We start from the raw sequence: 22489 nt of genomic DNA, 5'->3' as shown, positions 1-22489 counted from the left end.
AAATATATGTGACCCTGTCTGTGAAAACCCAGCTAAAGTCATTTTGGTGATTCACTGTTTTATACATAAAATCATCCTACATAATGTAAAGAACATTCTGTGAAAATATAACCCTGATATCTTTAATATTGACTGAGTAAGACCATGTCAAAAATTATTTGAATTTCGCCCTCAGAAAATCATGATTTTGAGAAATTCCAATTTTAAAATCAAGCTTATTTACATATTATTCTGACTACGTGCCATATACCACATAAAAGCTAAGATTGTCCCATTTACAGTGATATAGGACACATTTATGGGAAAATTCTTAGAGTTTTGTAAAACAAGTCTATTTATTATGATGTGCATGTCCAAAAAGCGTGAAACATTGAAACGAATGGGGGCACCACAAGAGCTTGATTTACAAAGTCAGTTCACTCTAATGTTTTGTTGACTATAACTTTATTATTAAAATAAAATCTCAGTAGAAAATGTCACTAATAGGCCTATATATATCCATTAATATATAAAACATCCATAGAAAATCTCACTGTGTAACATTTGTAAAGTAAATCTAATGCCCTACCAAGTGAACAGGTCAGTCTCAAACTTTGTACAGTTAGTGATAACTGTGAATCTTCACTTTTCGATTAGATTATGATTTGTTGATGGCTCATTGCGCTTAATAACTCTTTTACATAAAGCACGTCCTGCACTTTATGTTCTCATTCATGCATGTTCTATTTGTATAGGCTTACAAACTGAAACCAAAACATCAGACGCAAGAGCTTTGCTTCCGAAGGACATACGCAACTTTTTTATATTAATATATAATACGGGTTCTTTATTTAGCCTACAAAAAACAGTAGGCCTATATTAATCCTTATTAATTAAACTATCAGCTGTTCTGTCCCTTGCGCTGCTCGTGCCGCAGCCGCCCTGTCAGAGAGCGAATTCATAAACCCAGCGCATCAGCATCCAAAAACCAAACTATTTCGACACGTCGCAGCCATTAAATGTGTTTAAAATAAGATGGATATATCGGCAGAAGGTGTAGTTAGAAAACTAATAAGCTGTTCTTGAAATGTCGGTGATGGCACAAAGAAATCCACACAGAAATCGGAACCCGGCTTAAGTCGCCGTTTTCTTGCCTTTCCTGACACTGACCTGATCGTTGCTTGTGCGGATTGATATTATGGTCTGTTTGCACTTTGTAATTGTAAAAAATATGTTTTTGAACCGAAGGATATAAGAATCAGCAGTTGTTTCTGTGTCCAAAGTAAACATTAAATCAACATTTAAGAAGCCCACGTCCGGTATTTTTTGGTGCAAAATAATAAAGCGTAGCGTCAATAAAATAATTTATTTCAGTATTTATAATATTATAAATGAAAAATTGAGTACTGCATCTCAAAGCCCTTGGTATAATCTATCATTTACAGCAATAAACAAAAATCACCAGTTTGGTCATTTTTATGGCTATGACTACTTTGACGCTCTTTATCTCATCATTAGATTATGCGACTTTAGCCAGGGTTTCACAGACGGGGTCACATATGTGAACTGTGTGTTTACACACACTAAAACATAACTCAATGGACAAACTTTAATTGAGGGCAAGATTTCCATCCAATAAATGTGTATCCCCAACTCAAAAAATATAAATTCATGCATTTAAATGTAATTGAGTTGGTCCAACTCAATTTGATCTAATACAGTTTAAATGAAATTGATACATGTATAAAATGACTTTGTATTCTTGTCAAACTTAAATTAAAACATTTCATCGGAATATCGATTATAAGCAGTTTCATTCATCTTTATACACAATGTATAACAAATAAGAAAAGTGTTACTCCTGAGTCCTGATATTAGCATAGATTACAGAGTGCCCACAGCCTAGACATAGGCGTTACTCTTCTGCATAACGGTAACCACAAAATTCCAAAACATTACAGAAACTCCTCTAAATGTCCAACATAACTGAACATTAAACACTAACATTAACTACACTGAAAACCCAAATAAGTTGGCAATCAGTTGCCTCAATTTTTAAGTTTAGAAATTCAAAGTTTAAGTAAGCAGAACTTGCAGACTTTTATTTTGTGCATATACATTTGAATTGTTCTTAAATTGAAACGTTTGAGTACACCAATTCATACATTTAACTAAAAATGTTCATGTAACCTCAATGTGAACATTTTTATTAGTATAAACTTTCAGAAAATGCTTACTTGCTAATTTGCCAAATCTCCCACTTAACATTAATCTTGCACAAAAAAACTTTATATTTTAATATAAATATAATAACACAATAAAGTATATAACACAAGCATTTACCCTTTTGAGTGCCATGGGCAAAGCATGCTGGGGAAATACCAGACCAGATTCAGTTAAACTTAAGTTTGTCTAAATTATTTCAAGAAAATAATTTAAGACATTTTATTTAAGAAATATTTAAGAAATAATTTCATAAAACTCAAAACAATGAAACAGTTCAGTTTACTTGAAATGTATCAGTTCTGTGAACTTGAAAGAAAAAGAAAGATCTAAATACTCATAAGTTAATTTGACTGAACTGATTGATTTAGTTTTATACTCAAACCAATTAATTGTTTTGAGGATCTTCCCCTTTACTGAAAAATGCATAAAATAACACTTTAATCCCTAAATTTACTCTCCTAATGCAGTCCCTTGCAAAGCATGCTGGGAACTACATATCCACTGAAAATGATTCATATAGTTTTAACACAAATTAATTAAGGAAATGTCAGTTTTAAATATATTAGGTTGATTGAACATAATTCAATTAGGTTTTGACAAAATGTTAAAAAATCTTGTCACTTTAGCTCATTTTAATTCATTCATAATTATAATAATTTTTTGAGTGCACAGCTTTTTAAAAATGGCATGTGTTCGGCCAATCAGCATACACTTACATCACTGGTAGTTCTTATTGTTCTGCGTTAGACCCAACTCTGACCAATAGTTATAGAAACTATGAAAACGGTCTTCTAGTGCAAAAGACTCTCTTGTGAATGATTCATCCATTTATTAATTTTTTGAGTCTCTGAATTTATCAACTTGATTTTCTAGTGAAGGCAACGCCCTGGTGTCTGGTGATGTACACTGGACTTCTCCAATCATTTAGTCTGTTTAAACCGTCTTAAACGATCGCAGTCTCGCATTAAGATCTGCCTCCATACAATCAACAACCAATGCAACGAACAAAGTTTCCGCCCTACATTTTTTTTGAACGTTTGACTTGTAGGCATGTCATAATGCCAAAGAAAAGATCTGCCACTATTTACACCGAGAAACGATATTATTGGAATCACGTTCAGACCAGTTTTCCCAGTTGATGAATGATAAAAGCATTGACAGCCAATCAGAATTCACCCGACTTCAAAGAGCTTGAACATTTCAAGCGACAGATGACACAACTGCAATGCACGCTTATATAATAAACAGAACATTATTGTACTTTGATGTGGATGCCAGTGTAGTTGTCGTTCTTAGTGTGAAGGGCATTTACATGTCAGTCAGACAGGTCTCCTCCTGTATAGACAGAATAAGCTGTGGTGTAGAGATATAAAAAATAAGCCGTCTATGTGAGACTAAACAGCCTGTGAACATCTACAGGCCTCCAGATGCAGGTCCATTATCATTTCAGATGGTTCAGTTCTTCATTGATTTACTGCTGACCCCGAGGTCTCTAAACTCTGAAGTGTAAATCCTCCGTGTGCTCTGGCTTGAGAGGAGAGTGTGTTTATAGATGCAATGCATGTTGTGGATAGATGGCTTTACCTACAGCAACAAACAAACCCCAACCGTGTTTCTGTTGCCGAACGTATGCGTTAGTCTTTCATATGCAAAATTCGTCAGTGCAGAGACGTTTGTCAGTATGTCATTAAAGTTCATGGGTCTCGCTGGCTGAAAGCTGCTGACTATGTTGTACTACAAGCTGTAATCGCATGTTGTGATGTTCTAATTAACGGCTTTATCAACTGGACAGCTGACTGTGATTTGGAGCAGTTAATTACTGCAAATAAAGACGAATTATGACGGATTTTACAATGATGAATGCCACAGGGGCTTAATTACAACACACTTTGATTAAAGGCATCCTGGCAGCTGTTGCAGTTTTGCTGTGGTTTGGAATGAAATGCAGTCGTTGCGTTTAGCTTCAAAGAGAATGTGTTACAATACTTTTTCTCCAGTTCATAGCCTGTGAAATAAAAATACATTTTGTCAGTTTTCATTTTTCATTGAATTAACGTCGGGTTTGAAGTAATTCCCGCAGATCTAGTTCAGAACTGCAATATTAGCATATAAAATGAAAGTACTCGATGTTCAGATGCCCAAAGCTATGCTCTACTGGTGTTAAACGGTAGTTTATTCTGGCCCAGAAACACCCACAGAAAACCGTCTAAAGCAGGGGTGTACAATCCAGCTTCTCCAACTTGTCTCAACACACCTGCCTGGAAGTTTCTAGTACGCCTAGTAAGATTGATTAACTGGTTTAGATGTGTTTAATTGGGGTTGGAGCTAAACTCTGCAGGACAGTGACCCTCCAGGAGCGGTGCTGGACACCCCTGATTTAAAGCAACCAATGCAGTTCCATTCAGAACCATTTTGTCCCACGCTTCCATTGATTTGTGACTCCTTTTGAGTTCTGCAACGTGTAAAGCCAGCCCATCAGATTGAAGCTGCACTCTAAAAAAAAAAATGGTGCTAAAAGTGGTTCTTGGTCGTAATCATGGGGGAACCACTTTTGGTGCTATATAGCACCATATCTTAACATGTTCTGTATATGGTAGCGGTGCTATATAGCACCTCAGCCAAAGAACCACTGAAGAACCACTGAAGAACCACTGAAGAACAACTGAAGAACCACTGAAGAACAACTGTAGCACCAAAATTGGTGCTATACAGCACTTAGGTTCCCCTATGATTACGAGCCAAGAACCACTTTTAGTGCCATATAGCACCTTTTATTTTTGAGTGTGGTGATTTCAGCCAGCTCTTGCTATTTTCGTGTGGAATATGCCTCAGATGGACGGGACAGACTGTGTGCGGTGAGACTAATGCCGAGTTCACACTGCCCGATTTTCACTCGCCAGCAGGTTTTGCGAAATCGCCAACAATTGAATTTTCTCACGCCCGTGAGATATTTGGCATGCTAAATATCGGGACCTGTTGGCGATTCAAAATCCTGCTGTGTGAAATGTGTTCTGACTGAAAATTTCATTGGTGATGACCTACAGCCAATGAGAGGGCAAGATACAGGGCAGCAGGAAATTCAGGGAGGAGTTATAGACCAGAATATCAGTATTTTAATACATATATGTACAATTGTATCAAACCAAAACAAAGCACAAACATTTGCTTGACTAGCCGCAACAGCAGCACAATGATTTATTTACCTCAAACTCTCTTTGCAGAACACAATCCTTGCTAGAAAGGTAGAAAGGACTTGATGGAATACATGTCCAGCTAGTGGAGACGGTGGGTCATGGAAATACTAAGAATTGTTCTGGTCTGTGTGATGTTTGTACAGCAGGCTTGTTATCAAGGATGGAAAACAGCCACCTCTTTATCAGTAGGAGGAAGGATGGGGCAGAAAAAGAGGTGACCTCCCCAAGGTTTTGGCTGATCTCTCTGATGTGGGTCACAAGAAGGAGGGAGAGGGGACGAGATGGATAGATGGATGCCGTCATGGGTCACGGTCTGGAAATCACACCCTCGCTATCATTCAGAAACCCAGAGGGTGGTGTGTGTGTGTGTGTGTGTGTGTGTGTCTCAATAGCTTTGGTAGCATACCGTATGTTTTATGTTATTTCTGCAGAATACTATATTTGAGGAATGCTGTATCCCACAAGGCAGTATGATTGCTTATCCATTTTGATGGCCAAATGAAGCAGTATCAAATGTGATTACTTGATCACATGCACTGTCCAACAATTGTATCCGATACAGAATTGGGTTTTAGAAAAAGGAAAAACTTTTATTCTCACCAAGTATGCAATTATTTGATAAAAAAAACTGCAAAAACTGTAACATTGTGAAAAAAAATTAATTTGAATATATTTTAAGAAGTAATTTATCCTGCTGTGCATCATTACTCCAGTCTTCTGTGTCACATGTTTCTTCAGAAATCATTCTAATATGATGATTTTCTGCTCAAGAAACATATCTTATTATTATCAATGTTGAAAACAGTTGTGAAGCTTCATATTTTTATGGAAACCGTGACACATTTTTTTTCTTTGATTCTTTGATGAATGGAAGGCTCAAAAGAATGCTATATATTTGAAATATAAATCTTTTTTTTAACATGATAAATAAAGTAAGTGAATAATAAAATAAAGTGAATAAAAGTATTAATCTCTTTAAAAAGTCTTACTGACACCACCGTTTTGAATGGTAGTGTATGTGATAAAAATGTACTGTAGCTTACTACAGTTCAAATGTTTGTTGCATGCATAGTGTGTAATAATAGGTTGTGTAATAGGATTTTTCTTGTTTTCGAAGCAGCTGTGCAGATCTATTGGCGGTGAACAAAAGCTCTTTTGATTGTTACTTAGGCTTTAGAGAGATGGAAAACTTCTTTCCCTCTCTCATTGGACTATTCCCAACTCTACCTCCGTAGTCACACCCTAGTAGTAAAAATCTTCTCAGAATGATTTGAAGTATTACACACACACACATACACACACACTCTTTATGGGATTTGCTTCAGTTTAAACAGATGATAACCGCAGCGGAGCATGGCCTCATGGTAATCGATCACGGACAAAAAGGTGCATTACACAAGTTGATTTGTGGGCTAGCTGAAGCTAATCTAGGGGAAATGGCTGGTTTATGGAGCGGGAGTGAATTTGATATGATGGAGATCGGAATACTTTGCCAGGAACCTCTGCTTCATCTTTCAGCCTCTAAAAGCATTCCGCCATTCCTGCACGTGCTAATGAGTCCCACAAGTCAGAGAGAGCGTTTCCTCCTCCATCATTAGCTGTTTACTGCATATGTGAAACACTAAACATGCCATCTCTTGACTTCTCACACTTTCTAGAGTATTTATTGTGTAGTTGTAAGCATTGGCGGTTGGTTAAGCATTGGTAAAAATAGTTTTTGTTTAGCAGCAGCATCAGACTTTGTGTGAACAGGCCTTAAAGGGGGAATTCACTGCAGGCAAGATGAACTTTTAGTAAAACCTGACTGTCTATGCAGGAGAAAAGCTCATTTTCTTTTTAAAGTCTGTGCTACGTGGCTATAAAATACAGAAAAAGGTAGTCTCAGCCTCAGACGTCCCGCCCATAGACCGTTGGCTGAACATCTGATACATATGGTGCATTTAACTAGAAACAATTAAGGAGTTTTGAAGTCGTCATCTTGATTGGTTGAATTCTACAGGATGTCCGGGAGACGTGTGTGTCGCGTACTTTAACGGTTGGCTTGGAAACCAAGATTCATTAATCCAAGAAACCATTGATGCCAAACCCCCCCCAAGGAAGAAGAACACGGTCGTGTTTACCACTGTGACAATGAGCGCTTATCAGGATCGACTAAATGCTGGATTTTCAAAAGTATGTGAAGTATGTAAAGTTTGCGGCATAGACTCGTTAAAAGCGTCCAAGAGTTTTACACACCGGTCTGTTATTGTATGGACATTGACGTTACATTTTCACGCCCCTAAACATGACGTGGAACAAAACAAACTGTGATTGGTTGCCTCTGAGTGGTCCTTGGCCAATGAAAGCTGCAATGGAGTCCAGACCTTCTGCCGTCAGTCTGAAGTTCTGGCTACGCAAGACTAGAGAAAAGGAAGCCTGAAGCTCTCTAGTCTGACGTCTCAATTAGTTTGAGACCTGTACCCTCAGCCCCAGCGGACCTGACCACATTTTCTCCGGTTAATCTGTTCATACACTGGGACGACCCCAAAACCCAACCCAATACACTTCTCTATAGCCTGGATAGAAATCACACTCAAACACTGAATCCGTTCCAAAACTCTACAAGCACAATCACACCACCTGCCAAATTCCAACCTAATTCCAGCCAATAGCAGTCTTTCCCAAATGTTGGCTTCTCAAGCCATTGCTGATGGTCTCAGTCGTCCTGTTGTGTGTGGTTAGAGTTGATTTGATTTGTCTTTCTCTGGTGAGAACTTGGATGGTATTAGCTTGTGAGTACTGCAGTTGGATTGTGGTCAGTATTCAGTGTTTCTCACTGGCGGGTGGGAGTCTGGCCACTAAATATCTGTGCTAAATGTCTGAATTCAAGAAAAGCAATTGTGAAACCAAGTCAACATGGAATGAAAAATAAAAGTAGGTTTTTAATTGCTTTCTTTGCACATATTCCTTGTCTTATTGTGCAAAATATAACAACTTGTCTTCTGCCAGGATCAGACTACTCGATATCAGGATCAGACTACACGATATATATAATGGACCAGCCTTAGTCTGTCAGTTTCTTTTTTATTCACTCTGTCATTTGTCACTTGTTTTCATTGACGTCCCACCCGTCTGTTTCCCCATCACTTAATCTTTCTCATTGTATCTCCTTTTCCACTTTCATCTGTAGTCATTGTCTCCTCATCCATCACCCACTCCTTTTGTTTTTTGTCACTTTCTGCCCCCTCCACTCCTGTGTGTGTGTGTGTGTGTGTGTGTGTGTGTGTGTGTGTGTGTGTGTGATCTCCTCTTGCTGTCTGCTTCACACATTGTCCAAGATGTTCAGCTCTGATCAAGCCATCATGGCAGATGCTTAATTGTGTCTGCCAGGTCTGTGATTTGCTGACAGTCCCACAATCCCCTGGCACTCGTGCTCCTATAGGGCGCTGGTCTTTGTCAGGCGGGATGCTGTGTTTTCTGGCATTTAGCTCTGAAATGTCAGCAAGACAGACAGGAAGTAAATAGAAGGGGACTAGTTTCTAAATGCAGAGTCCAAGCTTTCAGGTTTATTTGTTAAATTAGTTAGGATGGTGCCTTAAGACACAATGGGCCCTATCTTGCACCCAGCGCAATTGACTTTGTACACCGACGCATGTCATTCCTATTTTGCACCCGCGCAAAGCGCGCTTTTCCCTCCACAGAAGCACGTCGCTAAACTAGTGAATGAACTTGCGCTACCTGGGCGGTTCAGCGCAAAAAAGGAGGCGTGTTCCGGCGCAAACAATCCCTGGTGCTATTTTGCTGTTCCATTAAACAATTGCGCCACTGACCAGAAAAAACCTAGTCTAAAGTCAGTGGCGCGTTGCGCGTTGTTCATTATGCTATTTTAAGGGCGCATGCTTGACCATAATGTATAGCGTGCACAACGCGCATACACTTTGCTCATGTAATCTACACAGATGCAACAGTTATTTTTGCAAATCATAAATTGTTACACTAAAAAAATATTAACACATGAGATGACGGAAATCATTGTGGTGTGCCACGAAGATGTGAAAAAAATAGGCATAAATCTAGCTTACAAATGATTCAGGCTAATTGTAATAATTAAGGATAAGACCTGTTTGCCCAATAGTGGCAAGACATATATGTATATAAGGACATCTGACAAATTGGTTTGTCCGTCAAGAACCAGGAAAAAAAATCGACTGAAAAACTGAAAAAACTGAAAGACTGAAAAAAAAAAAGACTGTGAAATCACCTTTACCATAATGTACAACATTACAACTTCACTTCTCTGTCTTTCACTGCTCTTACAAGAACATCAGTCTCCTCGGCTGTGAACCGCTCCTGGCGTGCGCCTGGTAAATACGCCATAATAATAGCAATCCATAATGGAACTTGCGCACCTGCTTTTACAGGGAATGTTGGATGACGCTCGGATTGGTTTATTCACATTACGCCCAAACCACACCTATGAATAATGAAGCTACTTCAGACCAACCCATTTTAGATTTGCGCCGGGCGCAAGAGCCATTTATCCCGCCGGGAAAATAGCAACAGCGCCGAGACCCGCCCACAAAGTTACTTGCGCTTCACGCTTTGACACTTGCGTTTCAGATCGTTAAAATAGGGCCCAAGGTCTGTTTTGATCATTCTGTGCTACATTGGCTGGAGATTTTTTTTATTCAGGCCTGCTGGTAACAAACATTATATGTGGTTTCAATACATGTCGTCTTCAGGGGTTAAAGGGTTAGTTCACCCAAAAATGAAAATTCTGTCGTTAATTCCTCACCCTCATGTTGTTCCAAACCCTGTAAGACCTTCGTTCATCTTGGGAACACAAATTAAGATACTTTTGATGAAATCCGAGAGCTCTCTGACCCCTCCATAGACAGCAATTTAATGAACACTTTCAAGGTCCAGAAAGGAGTAAAAACATTGTTAAAATAGTCCATGTGACTCCAGTGGTTCAAACTTAATTTTATGAAGAAACGAGAATACTTTTTGTTCGCAAAAATACAAACAAAAATAATGAATTTATTCAAAATCTCTTCTCATCCCTGTCACTCTCTTAAGCTATTCACTTTGTTGGGCTATTCACACAGTGCAGTGCTTCCGGGTTTTACGGCAACGAAGGTCTAGCGGTTTTGGAACGACATGAGGGTAGGAAATTAATGACAGAATCTTAATTTTTGAGTGAACTAACCCTTTAAGGCCTGTTCACACTGAGGGTGAGGACAATACCTAGAACAACTGAATATTGTCCTCAAGTGGCTAGAAATTTTGATCGGTGTAAACCGAGTTCTGGCTGTCTTTCTCTGCCTTTGAGAAAATGACAGCCCAGACGAGCTATTCTTGAATTTTCCTGTTATGACGTCATAACAGGAACGGTTACCTCCCTTTCCTCCGCCCAGAGAATTTGGCACGCCCATGCAAGCGCTATATTTGTCCTCGAGAGATCATGGCTTGTGAACGAGTGAATGCTGGCAGTTTCTCAGTGTTTGGATGTACAAATGAAAACAGAAGCCTTTTCTCAGTTCCTTCTGATCTGTGATCAGTGATTTCTGATGTGTAGCTAATTATTCAAGTTCACACAGAAGCCGCAGCTTGTGCACAAATAATAAAGTTCTCTCTCTCCCGACAGAACGGTGTTTTCGTGTTTTCTATCTTGTGAGTCAGTGATTTTGTACGTCCTCGTCGCGTCTATCTGTTCTTAAATGTGCATACAGTCGTGAGTTTCTGCTCAACATCGGCAGAGCCACATCTTTAGAGATAAACCTCACTCACGCCGAAGCTCGGGCTGCACTGACTGGTCGGCCTTCAACATCCCCGACCCCCAGTACTGCATCTAGCCCACAGCGGAGGCACCAAATGCGGCGCGAGATTAAGCAGACGGGGGGTAAGCGTGAGGGTATCCGGGCTAGGCTAGCCAGCTATCACCACAATAAACTGGATTACATTCGATTACTGCTGTTGTGTCTTTGTTTGCGCTGTGTACTCGATGCGCGTCACTGACACTTTTCATATGATAGGAAAATATCTAAAAATAATGCTATAATCAACACTTACTCGTTACTCGTTCATCTCGACAGCTGTAATGGTACATTGCATGTGTTACAAAGTTGGTAGAATAAGGAGGAAGACGGGTCGGCGTGACTGGGACTCGTGGAACGACATGAAGGTGGCAGAATTTTTTATTTATGAGCAAACTATAAGTCTCCTTTAAGGTTCTCTATTGGCATCGATGGTTCTATGAAGAACCTTTAACATTCTTAAAATAGATTATTAAAATATTCTACACACTAAAAACAAATGGTTCTTTTAAGAACTGTTCAGTGAAAGGTTCTTTGGAGAACCAAAAAAAAAAACCAAACCCTGTCGGGACATTTATTTTTAAGAGTGCATATCGTTATTGTTTTAAAATTGTGTCCTCATAATCTTTAATAAAAATAGTTTTCCCTACGTCTATTAGCAACATCTGTTCTCGGATGATGTGTTTACTGACATGAGGGCGGGGCAACCTGTCACTCACATGAGATCCACCAATAGCAAACCACATCCATCCAATCAATTCCCCATGGACAAAATCAAGCCCCACCTTACTTTTTTTTTCTTGTTCGAGAAGCCGTTTCACTCAGATATACATCACAAAAGAAAAGCCTATCGCAACTTCTGTTTCATGCTGACTTTAAAATATAGCTTCTGAATAAGTGATTACACTGAAGTTAGGCTACTGTAGTCATCTCTAGCTCGCCTCCATGCGTCACTATGATGAATTAGGCAATATTTTAATCTCATTCTGTTTGACATTTAATTGGCATTTATGACTGCAGGATCATTCTCAGTGCAATTCAATAAAAGTGTAAAAGAGGGTTGTTTAATTAGACCAACACTGTTCCCATTTCATTGCCATCTATCACAGCATTATTTTCTTTTGCAAGCAGTGCAGGTTTCCACCTCTTTTCCTCTTTCATCATCTCACAGCATGCAGCCGTCGGCCCGCCGGCCCACAACACGCGTCACACTCTCACTGAATTCTCATTAAACAGCTCTTTACAGCGAGACCCACAGGAGGCGGCGGCGGTCACACGTCTGTAGCTCGCCACCTTTGTGCTCCACTATTAGTCTCGTACTGTGTCGATACACTCTTTAGTAAATGCTTGCTAGAATGAAGGGAAAAAAAACAAGTTGTTTGACGTGTGAGAAGTTTTAAGAGCCACTTTGAGATGCTTTATTCTTATACAGAGGTGATTCTTTAGAACCAGGTAAAGTCCGTCTGGAGGAAGTTCTCTTAGGAAATGGTCATTAATGCAAACTCTTGTGATGAGATTTCACACCAGCCTACATATTTGTTATTTCTGCGTTAACCATAGACTGTAAAAAAATATGGATGTAGAGTCCGTAACGTCACCCGTAGGTTTCTGAAGAGCATTTTAGAATTCCAAAAGTGTACGGCGCCGGCTGTCGCCATCTTGGAAGCACGTCACTCTCGGATAACCGAAAATGTGCAAAGAGGTGGGACGTGGGTGGACTAACAAGTTCAAGTTCCATTTATTTATAAAGCGCTTCTAAAACGGCCACACCACTGACCAAAGTGCTGTACACTGGATGAGATAAAAGAAAAGTATAAAACGATAAACAGCTAAAACACAAGTCAGACCCCATTTTAAACAAAACTAAATGAATATAAAGAAAAAAACAAAGAAAGCAAGGTAGAGACATTCAAACATAAAACACAACAAAAAAAACTATAAAGAAAAATTAATTATAAGCTATGGAAAACAGGTGCGTTTTGAGAAGAGACTAAAAAGTGGTCAGGGAAGGGGCTAACCTAATTTCTGGTGGCAAATTGTTCAACAACCGAGGCCCAGCCACAGAAAACTCTCTATCCCCTCTGCGTTTGAGTCTGGAATGTGGGACTAAAAGAAGGTTCTGGTTGCTCGATCTCAAACTTCTGGAAGGAATATGGGCTTGCAGCAATTCAGATAAATAAATGGGGGCTAAATCATTTGAAGGTTTATAAACAAATAGCAGGATTTTAAAATCAATTCTGAATTTAATAGGCAGCCAGTGAAGGGTCCTCAAAATTGGAGTGATGTGTGCGCTTTTACGACTATTATGAAGGAATCTAGCAAGTGACTCTAACAGACAGCAGACAATCAATTCCCCATGACAAACGACAGCACAGCGGCAAATTAACCTGTCACTCAAGTGGCCACGCCCTTAATTATGCAGAACTTTAAGGCTTAATATATAGTCGATGAATTGCAGTTTAAGTCACTTCCGTGTTGGCTTCAAGGGAGAGATCGAAAGGTTGCCGCATGGCATTAACACATTTATGCACTTAATGTTTACCGGACAAGCACAGACGTTTTAATAACTGCTTATCCATTGTGGAAATGTCTCATCACTCCAGCCTATCAAATACTGAATGTTCCTCTAGTGTTAGTGTATGGTTCCCTTTTGATTATTTCTTTGGAAACCAATTCTGAATGACTTAATGCATCCCCGAATGTTGCAGGAAGTGTGTGTGTGTGTGTGTGTGTAAACGTACTTGCCGTCATGTGCAATATGTTTAGACGCTGAATAGTTAATGAAAATGTTGAGGACGTTTATGATTGGGTGTCTTGTCTCTGGCACCACAATTATGTCTGAAAGTGGTTAATGCTTAGTTTGCTAAGCAAGCGTAGGTTAAAAAGCCTGTAAGATGCAGGTCAAATTGATTCGTAAGTATGCCATTATTGAAATGATCAGGCATTATCCACTCACTCCAAATGTGTGGAAATAAAGATGTTCAAGTTTTGTGCATCTGAAAGGGTTTTGATGTTGCGCTTGAACAGCTCCAGATGTTTTTACAGTGTCATTATTTCTCAGATCATTTGAATTTGAAAGAATAATTACTGAGATGTTCTAGTTTCTGCAAAAAAGTGTGCAGTTTAAGAGTTTGACGCATAAAGAAGGCTCTTGTCAAAGATTCTTTTATAGTCCTCCAGCCAAAATGATCAAAGACTAAAATGAAAAAAGGATCATTTAAATTAGGTGTCCCAGCATTCCTTGAACTTGTATTTCAAATCATTCCTCACCTGAATCATTCATGTATATATGTCCCCTCTCTCTCTCTCTCTCTCTCTCTCTCTCTCTCTCTCTCTCTCTCTCTCTCTCTCTCTCTCTCTCTCTCTCTCTCTCTCAGATGGTGGCATTAGAGAGACAGGTGTTTGATTTCTTGGGCTATCAGTGGGCTCCTATCCTAGCCAACTTCTTCCACATCCTGGTTGTCATCCTGGGTCTGTTTGGCACCATTCAATACAGACCTCGCTATATAGTGGTGGTAAGTGTTGCTTTTAATTAAATCAAATCCTTAAATCTCACAACTGTTCAGGTACCATTTTATCACCAAAATTCAAATGAAAAAAAATGTGTTTGGAAATTTTACAGCAGAATTTTGACTCATACAAAAAAAGAAATGTAATAAATAAAAATAAAAACTAATAACACACACACGCACACACACACACACATTCCATAGACGTAATGGTTTTTATACTGTACAAACTGTATATTCTCTCCCCTTACACTAACCCTACCTCTAAACCTATCCATCACACAAAACCTTCTGCATTATTGGAATTTATTTAGGTTTTTTTAAGCCATTTGGTTTGCAATAAACCAAGTTTACGTTGTAATACACATCATTATACACATTTGTGTCCTCATAAACCATATATACAAGAAAACACACACAACAATACACACAACACAAAATTAGTTATATTATAGTTTTATTAATGGTTTGAATTGGCTTTTATTTTTATATTTTTTGTATAATAATTTAATATTAGTAAAACATTAGTCATTTTATTAGTTTTCTTTTTAGATATTGCTATTTGGGTTTAATTTATTTTTCATTTCAGTTTTAGTTTGTTATTTTGTCATTTCCAGTTAACCATTTTAGTGCTTCAACTTGAATATATTTCAGTTTATTGCCATGCAGCATCTCACATTTTGTTTAGTTTAAGTTTTTCAACTAATATTTATATGTTATTTTATTTCAGCTTTATTTCAGTTAGCAGAAATGTTTTTAATTGTTTTAATTAACGATAATAACCCTAATGTATGTGTTTATATTGCATCAAGATAAAAGGAATTGTCATGAAATGCAATAAAAAAATCTTAGTGGTCCAAAATAGGCCTCATTTTAAAATATAATTGATTGTTCTTGAGAGGTTTTGTGAGATTCCCCAAACCATGCTAAAAATCAGTTTAATAACAGGTGTCAGTTCGCATTTGTTCCTTTATGGCAGACCGTTTTTAGAAATGCTTATATGCAAATAATGTTTGTGGCACATGCAAATCTGCTTACTGTTGATCAAAGACAGCAGGCCTCTGAAGCAGAGCTGAACGCAGCCCTTTACTGATAATAGACTCCCCTCAGACACTGGACCAGCCTTATACTTTGACACATTGTATGGCATTTAAATCCCCTAAATCTGCAACTAATTACCATGAATTAAATTATTAGAGTCCAGCTCCCTTCAGCTCCTCACTGGGTCAATCCATGATGCAGCTTCACTTCAAGTTCAACAGGATTATCAAGCCTTTGGTTTAGTTACTGAGACGGGAAGCAAGCTATTTTAGGAATCTGAATACTCAAAAAAAATGTGTTATAATCAATCGCCTTTAGTTTACATCCTCCGTAAAACCATGCTGTTTGAAATAGCATAACATACTAACTCTTATTATTGCTACATTCATTTATATTATGAATTATTTCTTTATATAGTATAATGTACAAAGTTGTACATTTTCTGCATGGTTTGAAAAATGATGACCTACTAAATTTGCCAAAATGTGTATATTACGATTATATCCATGTTCAGCATTACAAGTGAACTACAAGTAATATCAGCCACAAAATTGAATACCAAAAATGATTAATAATCATCCAAAAAGGTATCTAGATGCTGTAAGAAACTTGAATTCATGTGACAACAATGCAGCATACTATTGTTTGAAACATTTATCGTTGTAAAATGCATACTTTTCCATTTACTGTTAAAATATACATTGTATTTTGCTTAGTATGCACTAAATGTATTTCTTTAGTGTAATGTTGCTTTTTGAACACGAAAAAGTCACCCCAAAGGGAGTTATTCTCTACAACAGTAACCAGGGGCGTAACTAGGCACATTTTAGGAGGGCTTTAGCCCATCCCTGTACTCTGCATTATTCAGAATAATGATTTGTAGTCTTGAATTTTCTTCTGGGAACAAACACATCACAATTTTCCTAATTTAAATACAAAAAATAAAGGAGCGAGGCCGGGTTGAGTTGCGTTAGTAGTGTGTTGAAACTTGGGGTTATGGTAAAGGGCTGACCAATCACATTCACAACACACTGATCCAACCGACCAATCAGAGCACAGTGCACTTTTTGAAATAGGGGCTTCATAGAGACAGACTGGGAAGACAGGTGCGGCAACAATGCAAAATATGTGAAAAATAATGTTTTTTAAATATTCAAGCTTGAAAACCTATTCTAGTACATTCCAAAAAACATTTAAAGGTCTGCATTTTGCAGACACTTTTCTCCAAAGACACTTGAATTGCATTAAAGGTACACATTTGATATGTTTTTACTTTTCCTGGGAATGAAACCGATGACCTTGATGTTGCTAATGCCAAGCTTTACTATTTAAGCTGCAGGAATAGCCTCAGAAGACTTAAAGGTATAGTTCACCCAAAAATGAAAATTAGCCCATCATTTACTCACCCTCAAGTCATCCTAGGTGTATATGACATTCTTCTTTCAGACAAATAATCGACACGTTTGTGTAAGAAAAATGTCATATTTAAAACTTTATCAAGTAAACTTTCGGCCGACCGCCTTCTGTGGAAAGTGTTGAACGTTGAAAGTGAAACTCAAGATGCGTACGTGACGTCATGACGAGCGGACCTGGTGGCGTTAGTCTTTCGATCGGCAGGGGAACTTTCAACAATTTTTCCATTTATTGAACAGGGAAGGTGGTCGGCCGAAAGTTTACTTTATAAAGTTTTAAATATGAATATTTTTCTTACACAAACGCATCGTTTCGCTTCAGAAGGCCTTTATTAACACCCCAGAGCCGCGTGGAGCAGTTATTTGACGGACAGATACACTTTTTATGGACTTTAAAAACAGAGCAACTATAAATCCAATTCTAATGCTTGGATTAGCCTGGACTTTTGTAAAATAACTCCAATTTTATTCGTCTGAAAGAAGAATATCATATACACCTAGGATGACTTGAGGGTGAGTAAATTATGGGCTAATTTTCATTTTTGGGTGAACTATCCCTTTAATGTGTCTTTTCATCCATGTTTAAGACATTCTTCACATAAATGTAAATTATTATTATGAGCCTATTGTATCTATAGTTCCCTTTCAGTCGTTCACGTGCGACGCACGTCGGAACTGACCGAAGAATTGGGATCTGTTTTCAGAGACCAATCTACTTCGAGTGTGTTAAAAACGAGCCAATGGAGATTGGCATGCAATCCACATATTCCACGCTCCGCCCCGCAGTGCGGGTATAAATAAGGAAGTGAAATGCTGGTTCATTGCTTTTTACTTCGGAGCCGAACAGTGTCATTGCTGTGTCTACGAAGAGTGCCGTTTTGAGTCTCGTGAGAGGATCGCCTGCTTCCAGTGCGGGTGTGACGGCGCGTACCAGCGGGTGGCCGGTTCAACGGAGATCAAAGAGCATTGTTGGTTCGCTGGGCGTTTCCACAGGCTTGCACTATTGTGAGTGCTTCAGCACGATAAAAGAGCAGTTTCCTTTCTAAAAGAGCAACACGGTTTGTCCCTGTGTCTTTTGATGTCATTCAAACCGTGTGTTTCTGGGTGCGGTCGATTTCTGTCCCCGGTTGACGGTCACGTTCGTTGTCTCACGTGTTGTGGGCGTTCAGCACGCTGAGACAGCGTTCGTGAATGACTCATGTTCCCACTGCGGGAACATGACCATCGCAGTGCTGCGCATCCCCCGATCTAGTGGTCCTCCCGCTGCAAAGCAGAGGGCTGCTACTTTGGCTGATGGCTTTGGTGGTGACCTGAGGGTTACTGTGAGGGCATCCCGACGGGTCAAATGGCTCCTCGGGTCCCTCCGCTGCGCCGGTGGAGCTTCCGGAAGAGCGTGCTAGCCCCTTTCGGGGGGTTCCAGTCGTTACTTTTGGGGCTCCGGCTGAGGATATGATGTTGTTTGCAGCATCGGGGGACGAGCTAATGGGCTCTGAGGATGAAGATTCGGCTGCGCTGCCCCCTTCAGATGCGACAGCGTTGCCCGAGTGCTCGAGTGGGACCCTCCACCGTGTCCCGAACCCTCGCGGTTGGATGATTGGTTTCTCGGGATAGCCTGTGCTGGTTCTCAGCGCCTTTCTTCCCGGAAGTGCATCAGGAGATCACAAAGTCGTGGACAGCGCCTTACAGCGCTCGAAACCGATCGACTGACTCCTCCGTCCTCACTACTCTCGATGATGGTGCGGCTAAGGGTTACGTGGGAATCCCCCCAGTCGAGCGGTCTGTGGCGATGCAACTGTGTCCCAAGACCACCGCGACTCCCCTCACGGGCGTGTAAGTTCTCGTCCACACTAACGGGCAAGGCTTACACCGCCTGTGGGGAAGCTGCATCATCTCTGCATGCCATGGCGCTCCTGCAGGTCCAAAGCTCTTAAGGAATTGCACGAGGGTAGTTCCAACCAGGGCATTATGCAGGAACTGCGTGCGGCGACGGACCTCGCTCTCCGGGTGACGAAAGTCACTGCACGCTCCCTGGGTCGGGTGATGTCCACCTTAGTGGTCCAGGAACGCCACCTGTGGCTGAACCTGGCAGACATGCGTGATTCCGACAAGGTCCGGTTTCTCAACGCCCCTGTCTGTCAGGCCGGCCTCTTCGGCGACGCCATCGAGAGCTTCACCCAGCAGTTATCGTGGCCCAGAAGCAGACAGAGGCGATCAGAAACATCCTCCCCCGACGACCCGCTGCTGCCTCCACCCAGTCGTCGTCGCCAGCGCCTCCGCCTGCTCGTCCCCGAGGGCGTCCCCCTGCGTCCGCAGCAGCCTCCAACTGGGAAACAGGGTGCCGGACGCAAGGGAGGAAACCCGCTCATTACATTGTGTGTAATGTCATTTAGAGTCAATAGCGGTAGTTCTGCCTTCAAATAGGTCAAGTCTCTGTAAAATTAAACAGACCATTGTATGAGTGGCGTGCTGTTTAAAGCAACAGGCTATAGCTTTGAAGATTGCTTAATCAAATCCAGTGTGTAGCAAGCGTTAAACCATGTGAATTGTGCAATGAAATTCATCACAAAAAAATCATAAAAACATATATCCAAAATATCCAAACAAGCCAAAAATCATCCATAAGGACTTGACCCTGTAATGGCTGCAAGCAGCTAAATTTCTACCTCTATTTGTGTATGAAACTACACAGCAACATCTTAATAAGCAATTATTTTCCATTGAACTTTATAAATAAACTGGTTTAAATAAACAAAGTTGCTCTTAGAGATTTACAAATTGAATTTCAAACATGTAGGTGGTGAGTATGAATGTCAAGTTAACCAAAGTGGGAAAAAGTTGAGAAGCCACGAATAGAACAAAGCCGTGAAAAAGTGTTGAAGACAGAAATGATAGACGAGCCTGGAAGCAAGACTTGCGGTTCTGAGACTCCTGGGAATGGTGAGGAGTATTGCTCAGGCTTGTGTCCATGTCATGTGTTATAGAGACTCATTCTGCTTCACAACAGGTTAGAATTACTCTAGTCACCATATAATAGTGATTTGACATGTGAATCATTCTGTCTCAGGTGTATCGTTTGCCTTCAAGACATTCATCTTCTGAGAGACAGATGTATTAAAGACTCAGTCTTGCTGACCTGTTTGTATTTCTTCTTGAGTCATGAATAGATACAGTATCCTGTCATACAAGATTATCTGAGTTAAAGGGTTAGTTCACCCCAAAATGAAAATTCTGTCATTAATTACTCACCCTTATGTCGTTCGACACCCGTAAGACCTCCGTTCATATTCGGAACACAAATGAAGATATTTTAGTTGAAAGCTGATGGCTGAGAAAGGCTTCACACAGGCCTCCATTGGCATTCAGTACATTGACACTTCCAAGATCCATGAAAGGCACTTAAAACGTCGTTACAAAGTCTATCTCACCACAGTGGCTCTACAATAACTTTACGATGCGACGACAATAGTTTTTGTGCGCAAAAAAAAATCAAAATAACACCTTTAACCAACTTGTTCTCGACTTCCGTGTGTGCCTCCACGACGCATGCGCGAGAATATGACGTAGCGCCGGCGTTCGGGAATCCATGAAATACACACTTTAACCCCATTTTGAGAACTACGCCGAGACCTAAAGCACGATCAATGTAGAATCCAACAGCTTAGATACGCGCGTCTTCCTCTGCTCGTAAACAAATCGCTTCTGGGTCATCTGTCCGAACGCCGGATCTGCGTCATATTCTCGCGCATGCGTCGTGGAGGCACACACGGAAGTCGAGAACAAGTTGGTTAAAGGTGTTATTTTTTTTTTTTTTTGCGCACAAAAACTATTGTCGTCGCATCGTAAAGTTATTGTAGAGCCACTGTGGTGAGATAGACTTTGTAACGACGTTTTAAGTGCCTTTCATGGATCTTGGAAGTGTCAATGTACTGAATGCCAATGGAGGCCTGTCTGAAGCCTTTCTCAGCATCAGCTTTACACTAAAATATCTTCATTTGTGTTCCGAATATGAACGGAGTGTCGAATCTTACGGGTGTCGAACGACATAAGGGTGAGTAATTAATGACAGAATTTTCATTTTTGGGTGAACTAACCCTTTAAATACAACTTAAAAGTAACTGTTAAATGCATGAATGTTATGCCAATCATTACATCATATTCAGGTTTAAAGTGACTTAGATCTATATCTAACACGGATCGATCTCTAAATGGTGCAATAGTATAAAACTCTTGATATTTTAATAACGATTACAAAAAATAAAATAAAGCGTATTTCGTTACCTTTTGGAACATGGAAGGGTTCAATTTGAGCAGATACTATTTAACTTCTGAGCTCATTTCCCCAATACATTCAGCGTATGGCTTATATTCGCTATCTCAATATGACAGTCTAACAGCTTTTTCACCGGATCCACCATTTTGTAACTGTAATATTTAATTGCGTTCAGTACTTGCTCTGCAGTAAATTGCTGAGCCATTTCAAGTTGTGTTGATGATACTTAGGCTGATATTCTTCCTATTCTTTTGTTTTCCGCCTGCGGTGACTATGAGTGAAACGTCACTTCTTCATTTTGTATCAGACATTGCCACCTTGAGTAGTAAAGGTGAATTGCAATCATCAGAGATACTTACACTATTACATACCTTGGGTCGCTAGTGACCCTATACAGTTTTTACAAAACATTCATTAGAAAATACATTCTTTTATATATTATTTTATTTTTATATTAATAATGTATAGATTGAGGAATGCTAAGTAGGTTGATGTCTGATTGAGGGAGAGGGTAACGAATGACGTCCCGGGACAATAAAGACTCGAGGTATGCGTTTAAGGGTGTATTTACAGTAACATATTTACAATGTACGTTGACAATGTTGCGTTTACGAGCCGCAATGTGAAGCTCATATTTTTATATTAATAATGAATAGATAAAGTAGGTTGATGTCTAAATAATGATTGAGGGGGAGGGTAGCGAATGACGTCCCGGGTCAATAAAGACTCAAGGTATGCGTTTAAGGGTTATTTGACTCATCCCTAATTTAAAATGAAGTGCATTTACAGTAACATATTTACAATGTACGTTGACGAGGCAATTGAACCTGAGCGTTTATGATCCGAAATGTGAAGCACTTACTGTACATAAATTATATAGTCAAATTGTTCATCATTTGATCTGTAAAGTTAGCGAAGTTTTCCTTTGAGGTGGGACAACTTTAGAGGAGGTGGGTGGATGAATATTTAGTAATGTTACCATGTAAACTGGCATCGGGTTCGGGTCCATATAAACTTTTGCAAGTTTGCTCCATTTAAAACTTTGCAAAGTTCAGTTAAAGTA

The 22489-nt window shown here is 39.6% G+C and overlaps 1 protein-coding gene across 2 annotated transcripts in view; it reads left to right on the top strand.

The window, feature by feature from the left end:
* Window positions 1-22489, top strand: part of nkain4 (sodium/potassium transporting ATPase interacting 4) — a 90514-nt gene that overhangs the window by 25698 nt on the left and 42327 nt on the right. For both annotated transcript variants that reach the window (XM_079801906.1, XM_079801905.1), the window contains exon 2: window positions 14572-14709. In XM_079801906.1, coding sequence (XP_079658032.1) covers window positions 14572-14709 — 138 coding nt within the window. The remainder of the gene's footprint in view (window positions 1-14571; window positions 14710-22489) is intronic.

The sequence above is a fragment of the Gobio gobio genome, assembly GCF_949357685.1.
Source record: "Gobio gobio genome assembly, chromosome: 21".
Taxonomy (NCBI): Eukaryota; Metazoa; Chordata; class Actinopteri; order Cypriniformes; family Gobionidae; genus Gobio; species Gobio gobio.
This window is presented reverse-complemented; position numbering and strand designations above follow the sequence as displayed.